Genomic DNA, 19,824 nt, shown 5'->3' on the forward strand with positions numbered 1-19,824 from the left:
TTTGATTGACATCTACACCCCCAATTCGAGGGGGAGTGTTAGAAAAAGGGGACTTTGATGATAGTTTATAGACCCGATGGTAATTTAGTATTTTACTTCACCCTAAGTTTATTTCCTTTTTCGTATTAGCGGTTGCTAAAACCTATAAAATTGTCTTCTCTTCTATCTCTCCTTGTGTGCGAAAAAAAAGTGACTCTATCGTGGTTTTTTCTCCCTGTTCTAGGACATGCATAGATACATACATATGTACGTAGAAATTAAAAAAAATGATTGGTGTATCCCCTTCACATACCCAGAAGAGGATACACATATTTGAAATTAAAAAAGAATCAGATACACCATTTCACGTATTTAACATGTATCAGTTTCAAATACTAACAATTCTCTACACACTTTCAAGTATCTTTGTTTCATAGGTCACAAGCATATCGACTGCCCAAAGGGAAAATATGATATCATACACAATGGACCTTTAAAATTAACCATTTATTATCAGCCTAAATAGCAAAGACATGGGCGGATGATAGTAATAAAATCTAGTAAACTTACAGATTATCAACAGTAAAATTTTGTACCTTCTCTTTTGGAATTCCAACAAGTGATGCAATGTACTCAGCATTACTCCTTTTGTCTCCGGACAATATGTATGTGTTAATTCCTTGCCTAGATAAAGTGTCGACAACATGACGAGCGTCCTCCCGGATGCCATCCTCATAATAAATACAACCAGCAAGACTATTGTCTATTCCTACATAAACGACCGAATGAGCTTTGAGATCATGAGCTTTGAGATCATCCGTCTCTTGAAAATCATCGACAATAACTCCATGCCTGAGGATATAGTTAATTCAATGTGATTATAAATCTAAAATTTCTTGACAACAATTATAGTTTACAAATAACTCCTCGCATAAAGAGGGATAGTGCATAGAAGTCACTTAGAAACAGTTTTCAAGGGTTGAACCATAGCTCTAATACCATAGGATATGAACTAGAATCATTGTACTCAGACAAAAGAAGTACAAAGAAGACCAAATTTCTATGTCGGTCTCAGAAGTGAGAATTCAAGCCATGCCTAAAAGTTTAGATAAGATTGCTAGCCACCCAATAATTGCTGGTAAAAAGATTTTGAAACATGGAGGTGGGATAGGAGCAGGTGAGATTTTGAAACATGGAGGTGGGATAGGAGCAGGTGGAAAACTGACAAGAAGTAAGAAGAGATTGCAGGAAAAAAAATTTCTAAAGGAGAAAGGATTAAGGAAGATTCATCAGGGAGGCTACTAGGTGTTGCTTCAACTACAATCACTTGCGAACCGACAATAAGAAATTGGCCCATTGTCTACTGAGTACTGCAACTATACTTTAAAGGAAAAAAAAGACTGATCAACGGGACTAGATAGATCTAAACCCAGTAACCTTTTCGTGCTTTCCGTTTCCAATCTAGTTTATGTTGCTTTCTAATTTAATTATTTATCTTGGTATATTTATTAGCTGTATTTAGAGTGTGATTATACATGTATGATTTCTTTCCTTTAATTTATTAGGTACTAGAGAACTTGTGAATATGAAAGAATTATTTTATTTAATTCCAAGTTTACCTTGATATTTAGCAGAAGACCGGGTTACTCTACCATCTGGTTTTAGTCTCAAGTAAATCAAACCATTACTCATAAATCATGAAAAGCTCCCAAAATCGAATTTGTATTTCCCCCCGCCCACAAGGGAATCCCACATCCATTTCTTTACCCACTTTGCTGTGAACCAGGAAATGCATGTCAAATCTCCTTCCCGAAGAATACACTTCGGCAATTACCCTGCCGCATACACATACGAACAGTGAGGAACTCTTCGTATTTTAGGTTCACTACATTTTGCAGTGCTGAGAGTTAGAATCTGAACGCCAAACTGATATAAACTATGGACATCAAATTATTGTGCGTATTTTCATTTAATAATTATGATGTGATTTTATTGCTTTCCAATTTTATCATTTTTAAGTAGGGATATATATCCCTACATAATAAAAATCACTAATAATGCCTCTTCCTCTCCATTATTCTTGGAAGATCCAATTAATCTAGTGGTTAATCAAGAAGTCAATCCAGACTTTTTGGGATAAAATTGTGTAAGTTTTTTTTTTTTTTTGAAATGAAGACAAACTTCTTTATTAATTAGAACTCAATGTATAAGAGAATTATACAAAGAGCTAAATAAAGAAGTTTAAACAAGCGAAAGAAGTAGCCTATTACAACAATGAGAACAAAGTCCAGCCTATTGCAATGAGAGCGGAATCCAGCCAATACAGCAAATCTAAAAATCATTGAAAACTAGAAAAGAAAAAAGGCCAGAAAACAGATGAGCCTTATTAGTACAACTAAGATATTACTGAGAAAATAAAAAGAAAGCATAGAGAAAAGCTCAATGGAAGTCCAGATAGAGAACACCACATCATAAGTAGTCCTAGGAAACTGATTGAGATAGAAAAACTGCCTAATTGAGGCAAAGGTCTCGAGTGGAGTAATTTGCAAAATTCTTGTTTGGAGAGCATCAAGTTGCTGCATTACGTTGCATTGAATTGAAAATTTATAGGCTTGATCTTTTCTTGTCTTGAAAGATCCGTTCGATTACGTTCAAACCACAATTCCGCTAAAAGAGCTTTTTCCAGATTTTCCCAAAGTGAACCAATCAAATGTATCTTTGCAATGGATACTACAAATAACTTTCCTCCATAAAGCTGAATCTTCCTTAGAATATCTCCAGCCCCATTTATCAAGCAAAGCTGAATTTTGGGTTTTAATGCCCCCTAGACCGAGACCTCCATCTTTTAAAGGAAGGGAAACCAAGCTCCATTTTACTAGATGATTGATCTTGCCGCCTGCAAATCCTTCCCAAAAGATGTTCCTCGTGATTTTTTCCTATGAAGTTGCCACATGAACTGAAATAAGGAACAAGGACAGATAGTAAGTAGGGAGGCTGGCCAAGACAACATTGCATAAAGTTTGCCTTCCTCCTCTAGAGATATTAAAACGCTTCCATCTGTCTAATTTCTTATGAATTCTATCAATGTCTGGCTGCCAAAACTCCCTTCGCCGAGGGTAGCCTCCTAGGAGGAAACCTAAGTAGAGAATAGGTAATTTTTCTGCCTTGCAACCAAGATGGGCTACTATTTGAAACAAGTCATCATCACTTATATTTACACCACTAAGGATTGATTTTTCCCAATTAATCTTCTGCCCCGAACACCATTCAAAAAGTCTAATGACATCCTTCAAACTTGAGAAGCATTTCATCATCCTACTTGCAAAAAAGTAGGGTGTCATCAGCAAATTGGAGTAGGGAAAGATGGATTGAATCCTTACCCACAAGAAAACCCTCATATTGCCCATTAAAGTGAAGATTATTGATGATTGCCACTAAAACTTCACTTACAAGAAGGAAAAGAAAGGGAGATAGGGGGTCCCTTGGTGGATGCCTCTTGAAGCTATAATGCAGCCCCTTGGTTTCCCATTAATGAATATTGAGAATTTAGGGTTCTTTAAGCAGCCCATCATCCAAGTTGTCCATTTGGCACTGAATTTTTTCTGGCGTAAAACCTTCTCAAGGAAGTTTCAATCCACTCGATCAAAAGGCCTTTTCAAGGTCAAGCTTCAAGATCTAACCCTTTTTCTCTTTTGCTCTATAATCTTCAACGGCCTCATTAACAATTAATATTGGGTCAAATATTTGTCTTCCTTCTATAAAAGCACTTTGGTAAGGGCTGATGATTGAGTCCATTACAGATTTTAACCGTTCTGCTAGGACTTTAGCTACTACCTTATAAGATAGGGTAGTGAGACTGATTGAGCGAAAATCTTTCATTTCCAAGGCCAATTCTTTTTTCTGTACAAGGCAAATGAAATTTTCTTTGATACAAGCATTCAATCTACCATTGTTGTGAAAGTTTTTCAACAAGGCTTCAAAAGTATCTTTGAAAATAGGCCAATGCTTGATGAGGAATTCCACTGTAAAATCATCGGGGCCCAGGGCTTTGTTCCTACCAAGAGTTTTTACTGCCAAAAGTATTTCTGCTGGGATTTTAGTATAGAGATTACCAAAGAAGCTCAGCACTATCCTTTCTATATCATGAAAAGAAGCTGTCATCACCCATTAGTATCTTTCAATTCTGAAATTAAATTTTTCCTCTTCTTTGCATTCAGAAAACGGTGGAAAACCCAGAATTTTCATCCCCAACCGACAGCCAATTAAGCTTGCTTTCCTGAATAAGGTTGCGCTCTTTAAGATGGTAAATACCGAGTAATTCTGCTTGTAATGCTGATCTGAATACACACTCATCCTCAGTTAGGCCTATTGAATCTGCTATAGCATCACAAATTTCCAGCTTCGCAAGGAGAGATTTTTCTTTTTCTTTAAGTTTGGCCTGCGTAGTGAAATGCCTTCTCCATTGCTCATGTAGAATAAAACTAGCCCATCCATGGTGAGTGAAGTTGGATATTGTTTCTTCAATTAAAAGGTTGCACTCAGTGGACAACAACCAGTTGTTGCAAAATCGAAAGGGAGAGGGATCCCAAATGAGCACTAGCCTCTAATAAAATGGAGAAATGTATTAAACCACCAATTCATCCAAAAGCTTAAGCTTGTGGTTGAAGGCAAATTTAATTATATATCGCCAACACTCCCCTTCTCTTGTGGGCTTGAAATATTTGAAAGGCCCAACAAGAGGAATCAATTTTACCTCACTTTTGGGTTTGAAATATTTGAAAGGCCCAACAAGTGGAAATTGATTTTAATTGGGGAGGAAACGACAATGCAGAGGCTTGAACACAAAACCTCCCTGGATCACCTGCTCTGATACCATATTAAACCACCAATTCATCCAAAAGCTTAAGCTTGTGGTTGAAAGCAAATTTAATTATATATCACCAACAAAATGGTCTGAGAAGATGCGGGTTTTGCGAGAGACCCGGGAGTTTTCAAGAAGGTCATCCCAATCTTTGTTCACAAAGAACCTACCAAACAATGATCTGGAAGGGGAACTACCATCCCTTGACCAAGTGAACCTCCCATTTTGTAGAGGTAATTATGTGAGATTTATTAATATAATTAGATTATTCTTAGGAGATATTATTCTTAGGAGATATTATTCTTAGGAGATATTATTCTGGAGATATTATTTGATATTATTTGCTTAAGTGTATTTCTCTATGGTTATATATAGGCTTGTATCTCTATTAAGTAATGAATGAAATATAGATTGATTCCATAAAATCAACAAGATTAACTGCTGCAATGAACTTATTAAAATGATGCATGCTTCTTGTGTTTCTGCTGAAAGGAGATCTTTCATGAGACCATCTTGTAATGTTAAAATCTCCACCTAAACACCATGCCTCAGCTGAGCATGAAGTAAGGGCTAACAATTCTGGCCAAATCAGTTTTCTTTCACTATACTTGCAGGGTCCGTAAACATTAATAATCCAGAAGATCTAATTACTTTAGGAGAGACATTTATTGATAAGGAAAATCTCCCTTTAATCATCTCAATAACAGAAATTAAACTGCTGTCCCACATTGTTAAAATTCCTCCGGAGGCACCTAATGATTCCACGAATTCCCAGCCGATATCTCTGGAGCTCCATATTGATTTTATAAGGACAGAATTGAAGACTTCCATTTTTTATTCTTGTATCAAGACAATATCCGGATTATGATTTTTTATGAATTTCTTCAATGATGCTCTTTTTGTGATGTCATTTAAACCCCTAGTGTTCCAAGAGATTAACTTCATTCGGCTGAATGGGGAGGAGAAGGCTTATCCATCTTTCATTAAACCAAAATGATGCCACAATCATTGACTAAGGGCAGCAGATCCATTGGCAATTCCGAGGGAACTTTAATTGGAACAACACTTGCTTCATCAAATAGGGAAGATAGATCAGCCCCTTCAATTTCTTCATTACTCTTGAAATCGAAACCATTTGGGAACCCCAAGGACTCCTTACTACTTACACTAAATGGAGACTCCAAGGTTTTGGAGGTCGGTTTGTCAATGGCGGCACAACAAGGAGAGCCTCACAACAAATTAACTTTAGAGTTAATATTAGGGGGTTTTGAGTATTTGAAATGCTTGATAGGAGAGCATGAGTTTGCTGACCTGGAAAGACAATTAAAAGTCTGAATTCTGGAGCTGCAAACCTCCAAAGGTCAGGATTGTTTGCTGAAATAGAAGGAATATTGATGTCACAACCTCCATTCAATTCAGACTTCAATAAGGCAGTCCATAAATTATTAAAAGAAGTATGCTTCCGAGAATAGTGCTTCAGAATTTTTGAAGCTTGAACTTGGAGAGATTTGTCACCTTGAGAAGAATTAGTCTTGTTGCAGAAACCATAAACTGAAGGAGAAGGAGCAGTGGAGGCCAGATTAGAAAACTGCCGTTGGTTTGAGGGAAAGTTGTTTTCATTAATTACCTTTGAGGAAAAGTCATAATTCTGCATGATATTAATTAAAGGGGATTTACCCTTTTTTCTCTCTCTACTTAGATTTACAGCTGCCAAATTAATTGGAATTTGATTACTTTCCGTGGGCCCCAGTTTCTTGTTGATACAGCTGTGCTCATTAGGAGTTTCATTAATTAAAAGTGGAGACTGTTCAAATTTCCACCCAATGGAGTTGGCTGCCAACTGTGAATTGGAACCTTTCATCCTCTCCGGCGCTGGAGAGGTGGCTGGAAAATGTTGCAGAGATTGGAAAGGGTTTCTGCATTTTGGAAAGGTAGCAAAAACTAATCTTGGCACATTTAGTACTGGAGGGAAGGAGGATAGGTCACACCCTTCATCAAGCAAAGCTTCTCTTACCCTAACCCGGTCAATGGAATTTCTAAAAACATCTTGCACACTGGGGGATTTTCTGGAAATAGGAGGGCTTAGAAACTCAAAGAAATATTTTTCCCCTCTTTTGATCTGAAATTTCAATCGTTGATGGAACAAAACCACATTGATTCTTTTTTACCTTAATGTGAGCTTCACTACAATCGGTAAAATTAAGGGTTTCAGTGGCTATTTCTTCGAGTTCTTCGAAATGGTCTTTGATTGCTTCGAAAATACTTCTACACCAGAAATCAAGAGGAAGGTTCTTCACTTTAATCCAACCTCCATAGACTTTCAACATCTGTGACCTACTATGTGAAATTTTCCCCATGCATGCCATTTACCTACTGCACCAATTAATTCACTAAGGGACCCTTGATCAAGGCTTATAAATGGTTGTCATCATAAAGGGTATAACAATGTTGGTTTGGAATTTTGATTCCAAAAATTTGCGTATCCATCTCCAATCATCAGAAGCAAAAAGTTTCAAAATAATCCAAAGGTTATCAAAGTTTAGCTTAGCCACCTCTAGTTTTTAATTAACCATTGTTTAATAGAGGGGGAATGGCGAACTGAGCCCTGAGAAGGATCATTATGGATGGAATCCGGGCATGGTTCCATTTTTCCAGATTTAGGTATGGAATGGTTGGAGCTTTTGGATTTAACAGTAGCAACATAACTTTATTTTTCCACTGAAGGTTGGAAGGGAGCTTTAGTAGAAATGGCTGAGAACAGCGGGAGTAATCTACTATGTCTGCATACTTTTCCAACATTCTACAGAAGGAAGATCCACCTTGCATATTGATTCTTGAGCATATTCTAAGGGTAGAATGACCTCCTGAGTAAGGCCAAATGTCACAGCTGAGGATCCACCCTGAGTTGGCTTGGAACTTGAAGATTTTCATTCGCCCTCTGTCAATTTCACCATCTTTCTTGAAGAAGTGGTCTACTGGATTATTGAGGAGAGCTGAAATAGTATGCAAAGTCCATCGGAGTTGAGCTTCGGAGATTGAAATGGATTTTCTAGCTTCCACATCTTCAATAATAAAGTCTTTTTTCTCCTTCCAAATACAGTAATGAGATTGATTAACTCTGCAGCTAGCAACTTCCATGTTGAAGGGCTGGTCGGAGAGGCTTGGCTGAACCGGGGAGAATGGTGGAGGAGGAGGGAGGAGGGAGGAGGGAGGAGGAGGAGGGAGGAGAGAGGAGGGAGGAGAGAGGACTTACCTTTTTGACAATGCCTTATTAAAATTGTGTAAGTTCAACAATCCTATTGCTGATAGTTCTCTATAGAAGCAACATTCCTCATCCTCAGCGCTCAATCTTCATTTACATCACTAGGCTCGAACATCACCTTTGTTGAAGATAAATTCAATCAAGTTGTTGAAAGAAGTCATGCTTATCGGCTTCTCAAAATTCTCTAAATTCACATCAACTGTGCTGGCCTGTGGATTTCATTTACTAGAAATTTCTTCCAATTTTTCAGCACAGCAGGCTGTATAATTTCCTCAATTTGAGTTTTAGTAAGTTATTTCTTGAAGTTTGCTGGGATTTGGTCTGGAAAGTGTTATTTGATGGTAATCTAGATCTGAGAATTTTGAAAATTAAAAGTTCGGCTTTATTAACTACATGGAGGTGGATATTCAAGCAAGAACTAGAAGTTCCTTTATGCAAAGTGGTAAGAAGTACTCTTGGAGTTAGCACTCATTGTTAGCACACATCAAGGAATCTGGGTTGAGTATAAAAAGCCCTTGAATTGGTATCTCCAAAATTTGGTTGAAGTTTAATTCTTTTACTGCTTATATGTTGAAAATGGGAGGTGCTTTCACTTTTGGCTTGACGCTTGGTGTAAGGAGTTTTCACTCAAGATGGATTATCTGCAGCTATTTTGTACTGCTTCATTCCTTTATGGTTTGGTTTTTTACCATTGGGATGTAGATACTTGTTCACAGCACCGTACTTTTTGAGATTCTAGGCATTGGTTTTTGAATGCCTCTAGAAGTATATCAGGCTATGTGAAATTCTAAAAGTTTCAAGCGAATCAATGTTTATGTGTGGATTATGTTTTCAGTCCTCCCCAGTCTTCAAGATATCATTTTTAGGGCTCAACGCAGCCAAAGTTCATTATTCTGTGATTTGGTTTGAATCATTTGATCTTAATCAGAGGGTTCTCTCTCTCCTAACAGTTGTCCTCGTCATATGGTTGCTTGTTTGAAAAGTTTCAGATTCAGTGGTGTTTGGATTTTTGGTTTAAAGAGCCAATTTGCTTTAATTTTCTGGGCAAGTCCAATATTGGGCTACATTTTGATGTATTTGCCTTATCTTGCTTTTTATGTCACCCTGTATTTCGAGCATTAGCCTTCCATTTCAATCAAAGAAAAATTTTGTTTTCATTTAAGGAAAAAAATAGGGGTATTTATATCATATTTTCATGAAAGATGATGTGGCATTCAGAGTTTTAGAAGGACACCTAAAGCTCGGTCATTAAATTGTAAAGAACAGACTGTGATGAATGTGTTTTAGCCCTTGCAATTTTTTTCCTTCAAGTTTGTTGAATTTTACAATTCATGTGTTGAATTGCATACCTAAAAACATTTAAGTAAAATTGATCATCTTGTTCTGTCGAGTGTTCAAGTCTTGACCCAAGGAACTTGTTTTTTCTCTAAACAGCTTTGGTTTTAAGGCAATCCATGTCTAACCTAATCCTTAGGATTGAAATCAAATCAATTAGAAAATTTTAATGTTTGCAAATTAGGGGTTCACTAAAGTTTTCATTCACAAGCTATATATTTTGAAATAAACTCGAGAAGTCAATTCAGTCTACAGTTCTCTAAGATGCAATTGGCCACATTGAACTGATGTTTTAGCCAAGTTTCAGTCCCCTTGAAAGCTTTCAGAAACAAACAGACCTTTCATGAATAGATGTTTACAAATACAACATAGCCCTTCAATCCATATATAGAATAGATGTGGAGGAATACCTCTGAACCCAGTCCAAAGTTCCAATAGATATTATCCTATTTTCTACTGTTGCAACAGCACCAGAACCAGGTTCTTCAACGAATGTTCCTTCAACCACCTGCAAGTGTTGAATATTTAAATTCAATAATGAAAAGGAAAAAGCTCAAAAAGCAATGAATTACTTCCGTTTTCTCCTAATAACTCAATCCTTCATAAGCTTCCAAGATTGTGTATATGCAATTTTGATGGTATATATTAAATCGCTGATTAACCCAAAAGCTTAAGCTAATGGATTATAACAAATTTGACTAAACCAATACTTCTGTTAGAATTTATATTTATGGAAAACTTACCATAAATCTTTCTTTTCCTTCGCCCTTTGCATTCTATTTAAGTTCCCTCAATTGTATCTATGTAATTATCAGAAAATAATAAAACTAAAATGTCGTGGTTTTTCTCCCGGTTCTCGAGTTTCCACGTAATCCTCGTGTTTGTGTTAATTGCTTTCAATAACTTCAACATTCTCCTCGCTTTTGATTGAAAATTTATAAGATGTCCAACAAGTGGTGTTGGAAATTAGGGGCAACTGGAGAGTTTATAGCCCCAAGGGTATTTGTGTACTTTATTGTACCTAGTTTTCTTTTTTTTTTTCTTAGGGTTTATTATGGCCTATATATATTCTTCCTCTTGTACTCTTTTGATTATTAGAAAATAATAAGAAAGGCTTCTATCGCAGTTTTTTCTCCTTGTACTAGGGTTTTCCACATACAACTTGTGCTTTCTCTCCTTTCTTCTTTTTCAACAAGTGGAAATCAATATTAAAAGGGAGAAGACAGAATCTGAGGGCTTGGGTTTTCATGCTGTAAATAATAATTGCTTTCTTATTTCTTTGAGAAGGAAAGGGCCTCTTAAATAAAAGAAACACCCATTACCAATTAAGAAATATACAATCAGCAAATATAATACAAAAAATACAAGAATGTATTTCCATTAACAGTGAAAGGAAATAATCAACATCATGAAAACCCAAGCCCTCAGATTACATCTCATGAAAGTATAGCACTGATCAAATCTGATAGTAGCACACATTTAAGCTTGAAGGGAACCAGACTTCTGGAATTTCTGGAAGTTTGTAGTGGTGCATGTATGAGTCAGAGGAAATATAAATTCGCATAACAAAAGATCATGCTCTAAAGTTTTCACGGTGATTTACATGTTTTGTCTTCTATAATTCAAATTGCTGAACATTTTCTTAGTAAGGAACGATTTCATTGATTGTTTTTTATTTTTTGAAAAGGAGACAAACTTCTTTATTAATAAAAAAAATCTCAAAGGAGGTATATACATTGAGAGTAATAAAGAAGCCTAAAGAACAAAAGGCGAGGTGTACCCAAGCATCTTAACTAGGTTGACACCCCCTTAGCACCAAAACTTCATATCCCAATTATAAGACTGACCAAAATAGAAGATGTACTAGATAATACATACATGAGTCCAGCATAAGTACACATGGCCAAGACAGAGAAAATGATAAAATAAAGGCAATACAAAAACAGCTGCTGAAAGATCCAAAACAGAGTAGATAATCAGCTCCAAAAAAGGACTGCCAAAACAAAGATTAAAGGGTTGGTTGGGAAAGAAAAGCTGCCCAATTGAGACAAGTATCTTGAATAGAGTAAGCCCCAGAATCCTTGTTCAAGGAACACCAAGCTGCTGCATTTCGCTCGGCGGAGAGAAGGGTTTTTGGACTTGGTTTTCCTTTGTCATGAAAAATCAGCTGGTTTCTCTCAAACCACAGTTCAGAGAGGATAGCTTTTAGCAAATTCAACCATATTAGTCTTGGCTTCTTTGGAAGCGGTGGACCCTCCAAAAGCTGAAGAACTGAGGAACAAAGGGAGCCATCAAAAACCCAAGCAATGTTGAAAATGGAGAAGAATCTGTTCCACCAGAAAGAAGAGAAAGGGCATAGCAAAAAGAGATGGAGTAAAGTCTCATTAGCCTTCAAGCAATGGGGACAGAGGGTAGTAAACACTTGTTAGGAACCATCTTTTGGAGAATATCAGCACTGTTAAGGGACCCAAAAATCATGACCCAAATAAGAATATTAACTCTCCGGGGGCTGTTTGACTTCCACAAGGCTTTAAATATACGTTCATCCATTGGAGGGGGGGAATGCAAGTGCGCCGAGAAAAATTTAACAGTAAAACGGCCTTGGTGGTCAATTGACCAAATTTTGTGGTCTTCATAATCAAAAACTTTTTCAGATGAGAAGAGGGAGAGTAAGGATTGAAATTATGCAATTTCAGCTTCTTTTAAGCATCTTCTTTTTTTTTTTAAAACGGAGATGAAAACTTCTTTATTAATATGAACTCAACGTACAAGAGATTTATACAAAGAGAGCTAAAAAGAAGTAGTATTCAAGGGAGTCCTAGACATCTCAACTAGGTTAACACCCCCATAGTGCCAAACATCATATCCCAAGCACAACCAATTGAAACAATAATAAAAGCATCCAGCTTAGTACAAAGGTCCAGAAAACGGAATGGGACTGGAAGAAAACGACAAGAAATGTGGGTGTGGGGGGGGGGACAAAAAAGCAAACTAAAACAGGGGGCAATCCTTCAAGGCTCCAAAAGCAATAGAGGGCTTCAGTTTGTATAATCTGCAAACATTGAAACTGAGGCAGCATAGGATTAGGCAGGTTAAGAAAGAAAAGCAGCCCAATTAAAGTAAGTGTCTTGGATGGAATAATTAACGAACTCCTTTTTAGGGGGACACCAAGCTGCAACATTAAGTTCTGCCGCATACATAATTTCAGCCCTTGGTCTTGCTTTATCATGGAAGATACGTTGTTGTTTGAACCATAATTCTGAAAGTAAAGCTTTTGACAAATTTTCCCATATGATACTTGATTTGGGCAAACTTGGACCAACAGAATAGCACTTAGTGAAACATCAAATACCCAAGTTAAATTAAACAATGAGAAAATTCTTACCCAACAGAAGGAAGAGACAGGACCGTTCAGGAAAATATGAGAAAGATTCTCACTAACCTTCAAACATAGAGGACAGATCGAGGGGGAGAGGCTTTTATTGGGTGCTTTCTTTTGCAAGATTTCAGAGCTATTGAGGGGCCTGAAGGCCATAATCCAAATCAAAATATTGATTCTCTGTGGGCTGCCTGTAATCCAAATTGCTGAAAAAAAGACGTTTATCTATTGGGAGGCAGATTTTAAGTGAGCCGAAAGAGACTTAATGAAAAACCGGCCTTGAGAATCAATGGACCATAATCTATAATCGTCGGAGTTAACCACTTTTTCAGAAGAGAGGAGGGAAAGCAGTGATTGAAAATCTACAATTTCATCATCCTTCATACTTCTTCTAAAGGTCAATGACCAAGAAGAAGTATCATGGTCCCATTGTGCTGCAATTGAACCCGTGGGCAAAAGAGCAATTCTAAAGAGCCTAGAATATTGCTCTTTGAAGGGGGCATTACCAACCCAAAGATCTGTCCAAAAGCTAATTCTTTGGCCGTTACCAAGATTTAAAGAGGCTAATGAGTCAACCGACCTCCAAACTCTAGCAATGCTAACCCAAGGACTCCTTAGGCTATTACCGGACTTCTTTTTAGTGAACCAATCAAACGGCTCCTTACCATGAATGCTTCTAATTATTTCCCTCCAAAGAGCTTACTCTTCTTTTGAGAATCTCCAACCCCATTTAGCGAGCTAAGCTGTGTTATGATTTTTAATTCCTACTAGGCCGAGACCTCCATCTTTTAGAGGAGCTGAAGCCTTGTTCCATTTAACAAGGTGGTTGATTTTGCTACCGGCATGGCCTTTCGAATAGAATTTTCGCATGATTCTCTCCAAAGAGGCAGCCACATTTTCAGGTATTGAAAATAAAGAAAGGTAATATGTAGGAAAGCTAACCAGAACTTTGTTGCATAAGGTATGTCTTCCGCCTCTAGAGATGTTATATCTTTTTCACCTATCTAATTTCTTGTGAATTTGATCGCTGACTGGTTGCCAAAACATCTTTTACCGAGGGTAGCCTCCCAAAGAGAGACTTAAATATATAATCGGAATCTTTTCTGCCTTGCACCTAGCAGCTTTGTTGTTTGAATCAAATCGTCATCTCCCACATTAACACTACTAAGGGCTGATTTCTCCCAGTTTACTTTCCACCCCGAACACCATTCAAATAGCCTAATGGCATCCTTAAGCTTAAGAAACATCTTCACACCGTACTTACAAAAGAGAAGAGTGTCATCGGCAAATTGAAGCAATGGGAGGTGGATCAAGTCTTTGCCAACAAGGAAACCTTCAAACTGGCTGTTACTACGAAGCTTGTTTATGATTTCTCCTAGAACCTCACTTACTAGGAGAAATAGGTCCCCTTGGCGGATACCTCTAGATGTTGTTATTCAGCCTCTTGGCTTACCATTGACGAAGACTGAAAACTTTGGATTTTTTAGGCACCCCATTATCCCTATTAAAAGAGCAACCATAGTTTCTGGCAGTGAAAACTTCCAAAGATGAGATGCACAAAACAATTAACATTTTCGCCTTCTGAACTAAATACTTCTTGGCAGTTACCATGAAAAGCCAACAATACTTTACCATAGGAACCACGAGCAAACCTTTTCTTCAACACATACCTCAATACTGAAGGTGAAAGCTCAAATAGTTGATAATCTGGACTAGGAACATGAGAAGGAATAGATTCAAGCAAACCAATGAAACTGGTGAAGCCTTCAAGATTAAAACAGTGATCTTTAGCTTCAATCTTCCTTTTTTTTTTTTCGAAACAGAGAAAAGCCATTCCACCCGAGACAACCCGAGCAAAGCCATTACACAAACTTCCAACTTATCTTTCTGCTTTCACTTACTATATTGGAATAATAATGGATGTCAAACAACTTGGAAGGACTGAATTGATAATTTAAGCCAAAATAATTCCACAATCATTGACTATTGTCAATAAATCCTTTGGCAGATCCAAGGGAACTTTATTTGGAGGGAAGCCTTCATCATCAAACAGAGCATTAAGATCCACCCCTTCAATTTCTGAGTCTAATTTAAGGTCAAATGCGCTGAGAGCACCGGCTGATTCTTCACTACTAACACTCAATGGAGAGGAAATATCAAGTTGGTTTTTGAGAGAATAACCAGCTTTGCAGGGGGAGCCTCACAGAATAGAAGCCTTTGTGTTAGTGATGGTGGATTTAGAAAAATTGAAAAACTCAGGTGTAGAATCTGCGTTTACTGACCTAATGAAGCATTCAAGGGCCTGAACTTTAGAGCTGTATACTTCCAAAAGATCCGGGTTTTTATCAGAAATGGAGTGCTTGATGGGATGAATCCGAAGAGAATCCAAAGGAGGAACTTTATGGTCACATGCCCATTTAATTCCGATGTTAGTAGGGCAGTCCAAATGTTGTTGAAGGAGGTTTGCTTGCGCATGTAATGTTTGAGAATTTTTGGAGCATGAGAAGATTTACTTCCTTTGGCACACTTGAAGTTTGTTCTATAATCTGGAGAAAGATGGGCCCCTGCACTAGCAAAATTTGAATTTTTTGTTTCAGAGACAATCTGAAACGTTTTTTGCATTAGAAGTGTTGAGCTGTCGACAGAAATTTTTGGGCATAATTCATAATTACTCTTAATGGGAATAAAGTGGGCCTTTTTTCCATTAATCGTCTGACTTAATGACTCATTTAATGTCTTTGGCTTCCAAAATTTTAAAAGTTGGATCAATAGCAGTGGACCCCACGGGCTTTTTGCAACAGTTGATAGTCTTGGGTTCGGCAAACTTCAAATTAGGGGCCTGTTCATTTGCCTGCGAAATTAATTCACCTTCAACCTGAATGTCGGCCACCGTCTTCTTCTCCGGCACCGATGGGATGGCCGGAAACTTCTTCAAAATTTCAAAAGGATTTCTACCTCGGGGAAGAACTGAAAACGCTGATTTCGGGACTTTCGGTACTGATGGGAAGGAAGAAGGATCAAAATCTTCATCAAGCAAAACTTCTCTAACTCTCAAACAATCAATAGAGTTTTTAAAATCATCCCATAAGGAAAAAACATTGAAGGAGCCGGTAGAATTTATGAATTCAAAATCTCCAAAATGAAGGAAGATATTTCCCCTTTTTAGATCAGTAATTTCAATTGTGGACGGCACAAAACCACATAAGTTCTTCTTAACTTGAATCCAGGCTTCACTAACATTGATTAAGTTCAAAGTTTCAGAGGCTATATCTGTGAGACCTCCAAAGTGATCCCCAATAACCTCAAAGGTACTTCAACACCAATAATCCAAAGGGAGGATTTTAATCTTGAGCCAACCGCCATAGCCTTTTTGAACAAGTGGCCGGCTATGTTTGAGGTTATCCCATCTTTCGAATTTGAGGTGAAAATTCCCCCAAGCCTGCCATTTACCTTCCTCATGAATGAAGTCTAATATTGATCCTTGGTCAATGCTAATGAGGGCATTCTCATCATAAAGAGGATTTATAACAATTTTCGTTTGGAAAAGAATTTCCAGCCTCTTACGGATCAGTCTCCAGTCGTCTGAGACAAATAATTTTGATATAATCCATAGATTACCAAAATTAACCTTCACAACTTCATGGTTCTTAAACAGCCACTGCTTTTGTTTTGGTGGGGGAGAATGTTTGGGCACTTGAAGCTTCCTGTTTCGACTAGGAATCTGACCAATTTCCTTGGATTTGGACCTTGAAGAAGAAGAGTTAGAAAAACTAGATTTTATCATTTCAACATAACTTATTTTTCCTCTCATATTCGAAGAAGGAATCTTGGAGATATTTTCAGAATACCATCTATCGTAATCCAATTTTTCGACAAATTTTCCCAGCATCGTATAGAACAAATTCCAACCTTGTCGATCTTTCCCTAAGCATACTCTAATATTGAAAAGGCCTCCTTAATATGGCCAGTGATCGCAACTTAGAATCCAACCAGACTTAGCTTGAAACTTCAAAATTCTCAATCTTCCTCTATCAATGTCCCCGAATTTCCTAAAATGGCTGTCCACCGGAATATACAACGATAAGAACTCAAAGTACAAGAAAAATATACAATGAGCTAAATAAAGAAGTCCAAACAAGCGAAAGAAGAAGAATAATACGGATCAGAAGGTGCACCCGGAAACCTCAACTAGGTTGACACCCCCTTAGCACCAAAACATCATATCCCATTAAAACTAGCCTATTGCAACAATGAGAACAATATCCAACCTATTACAATGAGAGTAGAATCCAGCCAATACAGCAAAACTAAAATCCATTAAAACCAGGCCATCCATGGTGAGTGAAGTTGGATACTGTTTCTTCAATTAAAAGGTTGCACTAATTGGGCAACAGCCAGCTGTTGCAAAACTGAAAGGGAGAGGGACCCCAGATGATGACACCAGCTTCTAATAAAATGGGGAAATGGTCTTCGTTTCGGTTCTGTTTTAACTTTATTTTTTCTGTTGGTTTTCGCCTTTTTAGCTTGTTCTTTGCATTTGTTTGTTTTGGTCGTTTTCCCTTGTATTGGCCGAGATCATCTTTGGGCAGTTTGTTTGGTTGTTTTTGTCTTTTCTTTTTTGCTCTTTGTATAATTCTGTACTTTGAGCATTAGTCTCATTTTCCTTTATTAATAAAGAAGCTTGTCTCCGTTTCAAAAAAAATAATGCAAATTTCATTTTCCTTCCAAATACAATAGTGAGAATGGTTAATTTTGCAACTAACAACCTCCATTCTGAGAGATCTGGTGGTGGTCGGAGGGGACTGGCTGTCGGGGAGAAAGGAGGAGGAGGAGAGAGGGGAGAGAACTTAACTACTGCTTTTGTTTTCTGCTCTTTGTATATTTCATTGATTGTTTATGCTTGAAAGGATGAAAATTGCTAGACTATTATCCGAACTTTTTTATTTTTTGTTTGTTTTGTTGAGATAAGAAGCAAGTACTCTGTTGCCAATTAGTCGTTTCAATTACGTGTTTTATTTTTCTTTGCCAGTTACGACATCATTAACAGCCATCAATCTCTTCCAAATCTCAGTGACAATATGGATAAAATGTGTAGATAGGCAAAGAAAAAAATTTAGGTGTTGTGAAATGCCAAGAATCACAAATGCCACACTTCCATGGAGCATTATATACTTGCACTTGCCAGTTCATAGTATAAGTTCGATCAAAAAATTGTTTTAATTAATTGAATCAAAGAAAAACTTTTCTATATTGAGGACTTGCTGTTAAAATTTCAGAAAATTAGCTGCCTATCTGATTTGTTTAAGGTGGTTATTTATATGAGAAACTACCTTCAAACTATGACCATTAACAGCTCGAGCAGCTTCCACAATTGCCTTCCCAACTGGATGAACTGTGTTAGATTCCACTGCAGCAGCAAACTTGAGAATCTCATTTTCTGAATAATTGCCATGTGAGTTTGTCCTGTACCAAATGAGCAGTTAATCTCAGTTTTTTATTTTTTTTAAAAGGAAACAGCCTCATTTATTGACAAACAACGTGACAAAAACTCAAAGTACAAGAGGATTATACAATGAGCATACAAAACAAAACCGAACTAGGTTGACATCCCATTAGCACCCTCATCATATCCAAACAAAATAAAGGACCAAACAACAATTAGAAATATTATCTCACATTTGGTATAAATAGTACACTTTATTCAATATCTATAGTGCTCTAATAAATATCTACATTTCTTTACAAACCAAACTCCTCATGGTCTTGCCTCAAATACCCAATACCAAAAGGCTAATTGATTAAATGTGAATCTACAAGCTCCAGGTATCTCATTACAACATGAAATGCAATATTTGGCTGGATTATGGCCTTGCCTAAATATTTTTAGTAACCATTAACACGGTTAGATATTATATTAAATTTAATATCACTCCTAGCTTAAGCTTTTGGGTCAATTGTGATTTAAGATGATATCGGAGCAGGTTGGTTCAGGAGGTCTTGTGTTCAAAACCCTGCGTTGTTTCCTCTCCAAGTAATATTAACTTCCACTTGCTTGACTCTTCATATTTCAAGCCCATAAGTGAGGGACAGCGTTAGATATTACACTAAATTTAGTCTCACTCACTAGTTTAAGCTTTTAGGTCAATTAGTGATGAAAAGCAAGCTTTGGATAAAATATTCTGATCTCGCTTAGTTCAAGGTTCCCAACGGTGTTCTTTTACCAATTCATCACACGGTAACATTTGTCTAGGCAGGGATGAGTTTATTCATCTCTTTTCAGGATTTTACTGCTTTCTTCACTCCTACGGGAGTTTGGATCCTTGAACAAAATTGTCCTTTTAGAAAAAATAAAGGAAAAATAAAAATAAAAAGAAGAAGAAAAACATCTCTTGAAATAAGAAGCAGTTTGAAGTTCTCCTTGGTCGGAATAACTGAGCGGGGTAAATTGGAGGTCGCTGTCAAACTTTTGCTACACTATTAGCTAATATGCCTACTTACCACCCAAGGAAACGTCCATTATAAGTTAAGAAACCACACTCAACTGTGTATCTACATTTCTCTCATATCTTGAAGTTGCAAACACCTTTGTCACGACAGGTCTCCCAACTGTCAAGGTCCCTGTTTTGTCAAAGACAACAGTATCCACCATTGAGAACTGTTCTAGGATATTTCCACCACGCAGAAGTAATCCTTTAGTTGCACCTAATGAGGTTCCAACCTGGTACACTCATAAGCAAAGAACAAAATCATAAATAAAGGCAAAGTAAATTATCTAATATAGAAATGAAGCAACTTTAGGACATAATTTACCAGCATTGCAGTTGGTGTAGCTAAGCCAAGTGCACATGGACAAGCAACAACCTGCATTAAGAATACAGACCATAAATATAGCGATCTGTTAAACATGCCAATTGATGAAAGAGAAGCAACATTTTTTTACAGGAAAAGAAAGTGCATGCATAACTTTTGTCTCTAATTCGTAAGAAGAATGGAGGGGTCAACAAAGAA

The 19,824-nt window shown here is 37.2% G+C and overlaps 1 protein-coding gene across 2 annotated transcripts in view; it reads right to left on the reverse strand.

Moving 5' to 3' along the window:
• The window catches only part of LOC101214702 (copper-transporting ATPase PAA1, chloroplastic), a 48,050-nt gene that overhangs the window by 19,461 nt on the left and 8,765 nt on the right, over nucleotides 1–19,824 (reverse strand). For both annotated transcript variants that reach the window (XM_004137117.3, XM_031884043.1), the window contains exons 10-14: nucleotides 19,627–19,677; nucleotides 19,359–19,534; nucleotides 18,147–18,279; nucleotides 9,848–9,945; nucleotides 576–831 (exon numbers count right to left, since the gene is read on the reverse strand). In XM_004137117.3, coding sequence (XP_004137165.1) covers nucleotides 576–831; nucleotides 9,848–9,945; nucleotides 18,147–18,279; nucleotides 19,359–19,534; nucleotides 19,627–19,677 — 714 coding nt within the window. The remainder of the gene's footprint in view (nucleotides 1–575; nucleotides 832–9,847; nucleotides 9,946–18,146; nucleotides 18,280–19,358; nucleotides 19,535–19,626; nucleotides 19,678–19,824) is intronic.

This window comes from Cucumis sativus, chromosome 4 (assembly GCF_000004075.3).
Source record: "Cucumis sativus cultivar 9930 chromosome 4, Cucumber_9930_V3, whole genome shotgun sequence".
In the NCBI taxonomy this organism is placed as follows: Eukaryota; Viridiplantae; Streptophyta; class Magnoliopsida; order Cucurbitales; family Cucurbitaceae; genus Cucumis; species Cucumis sativus.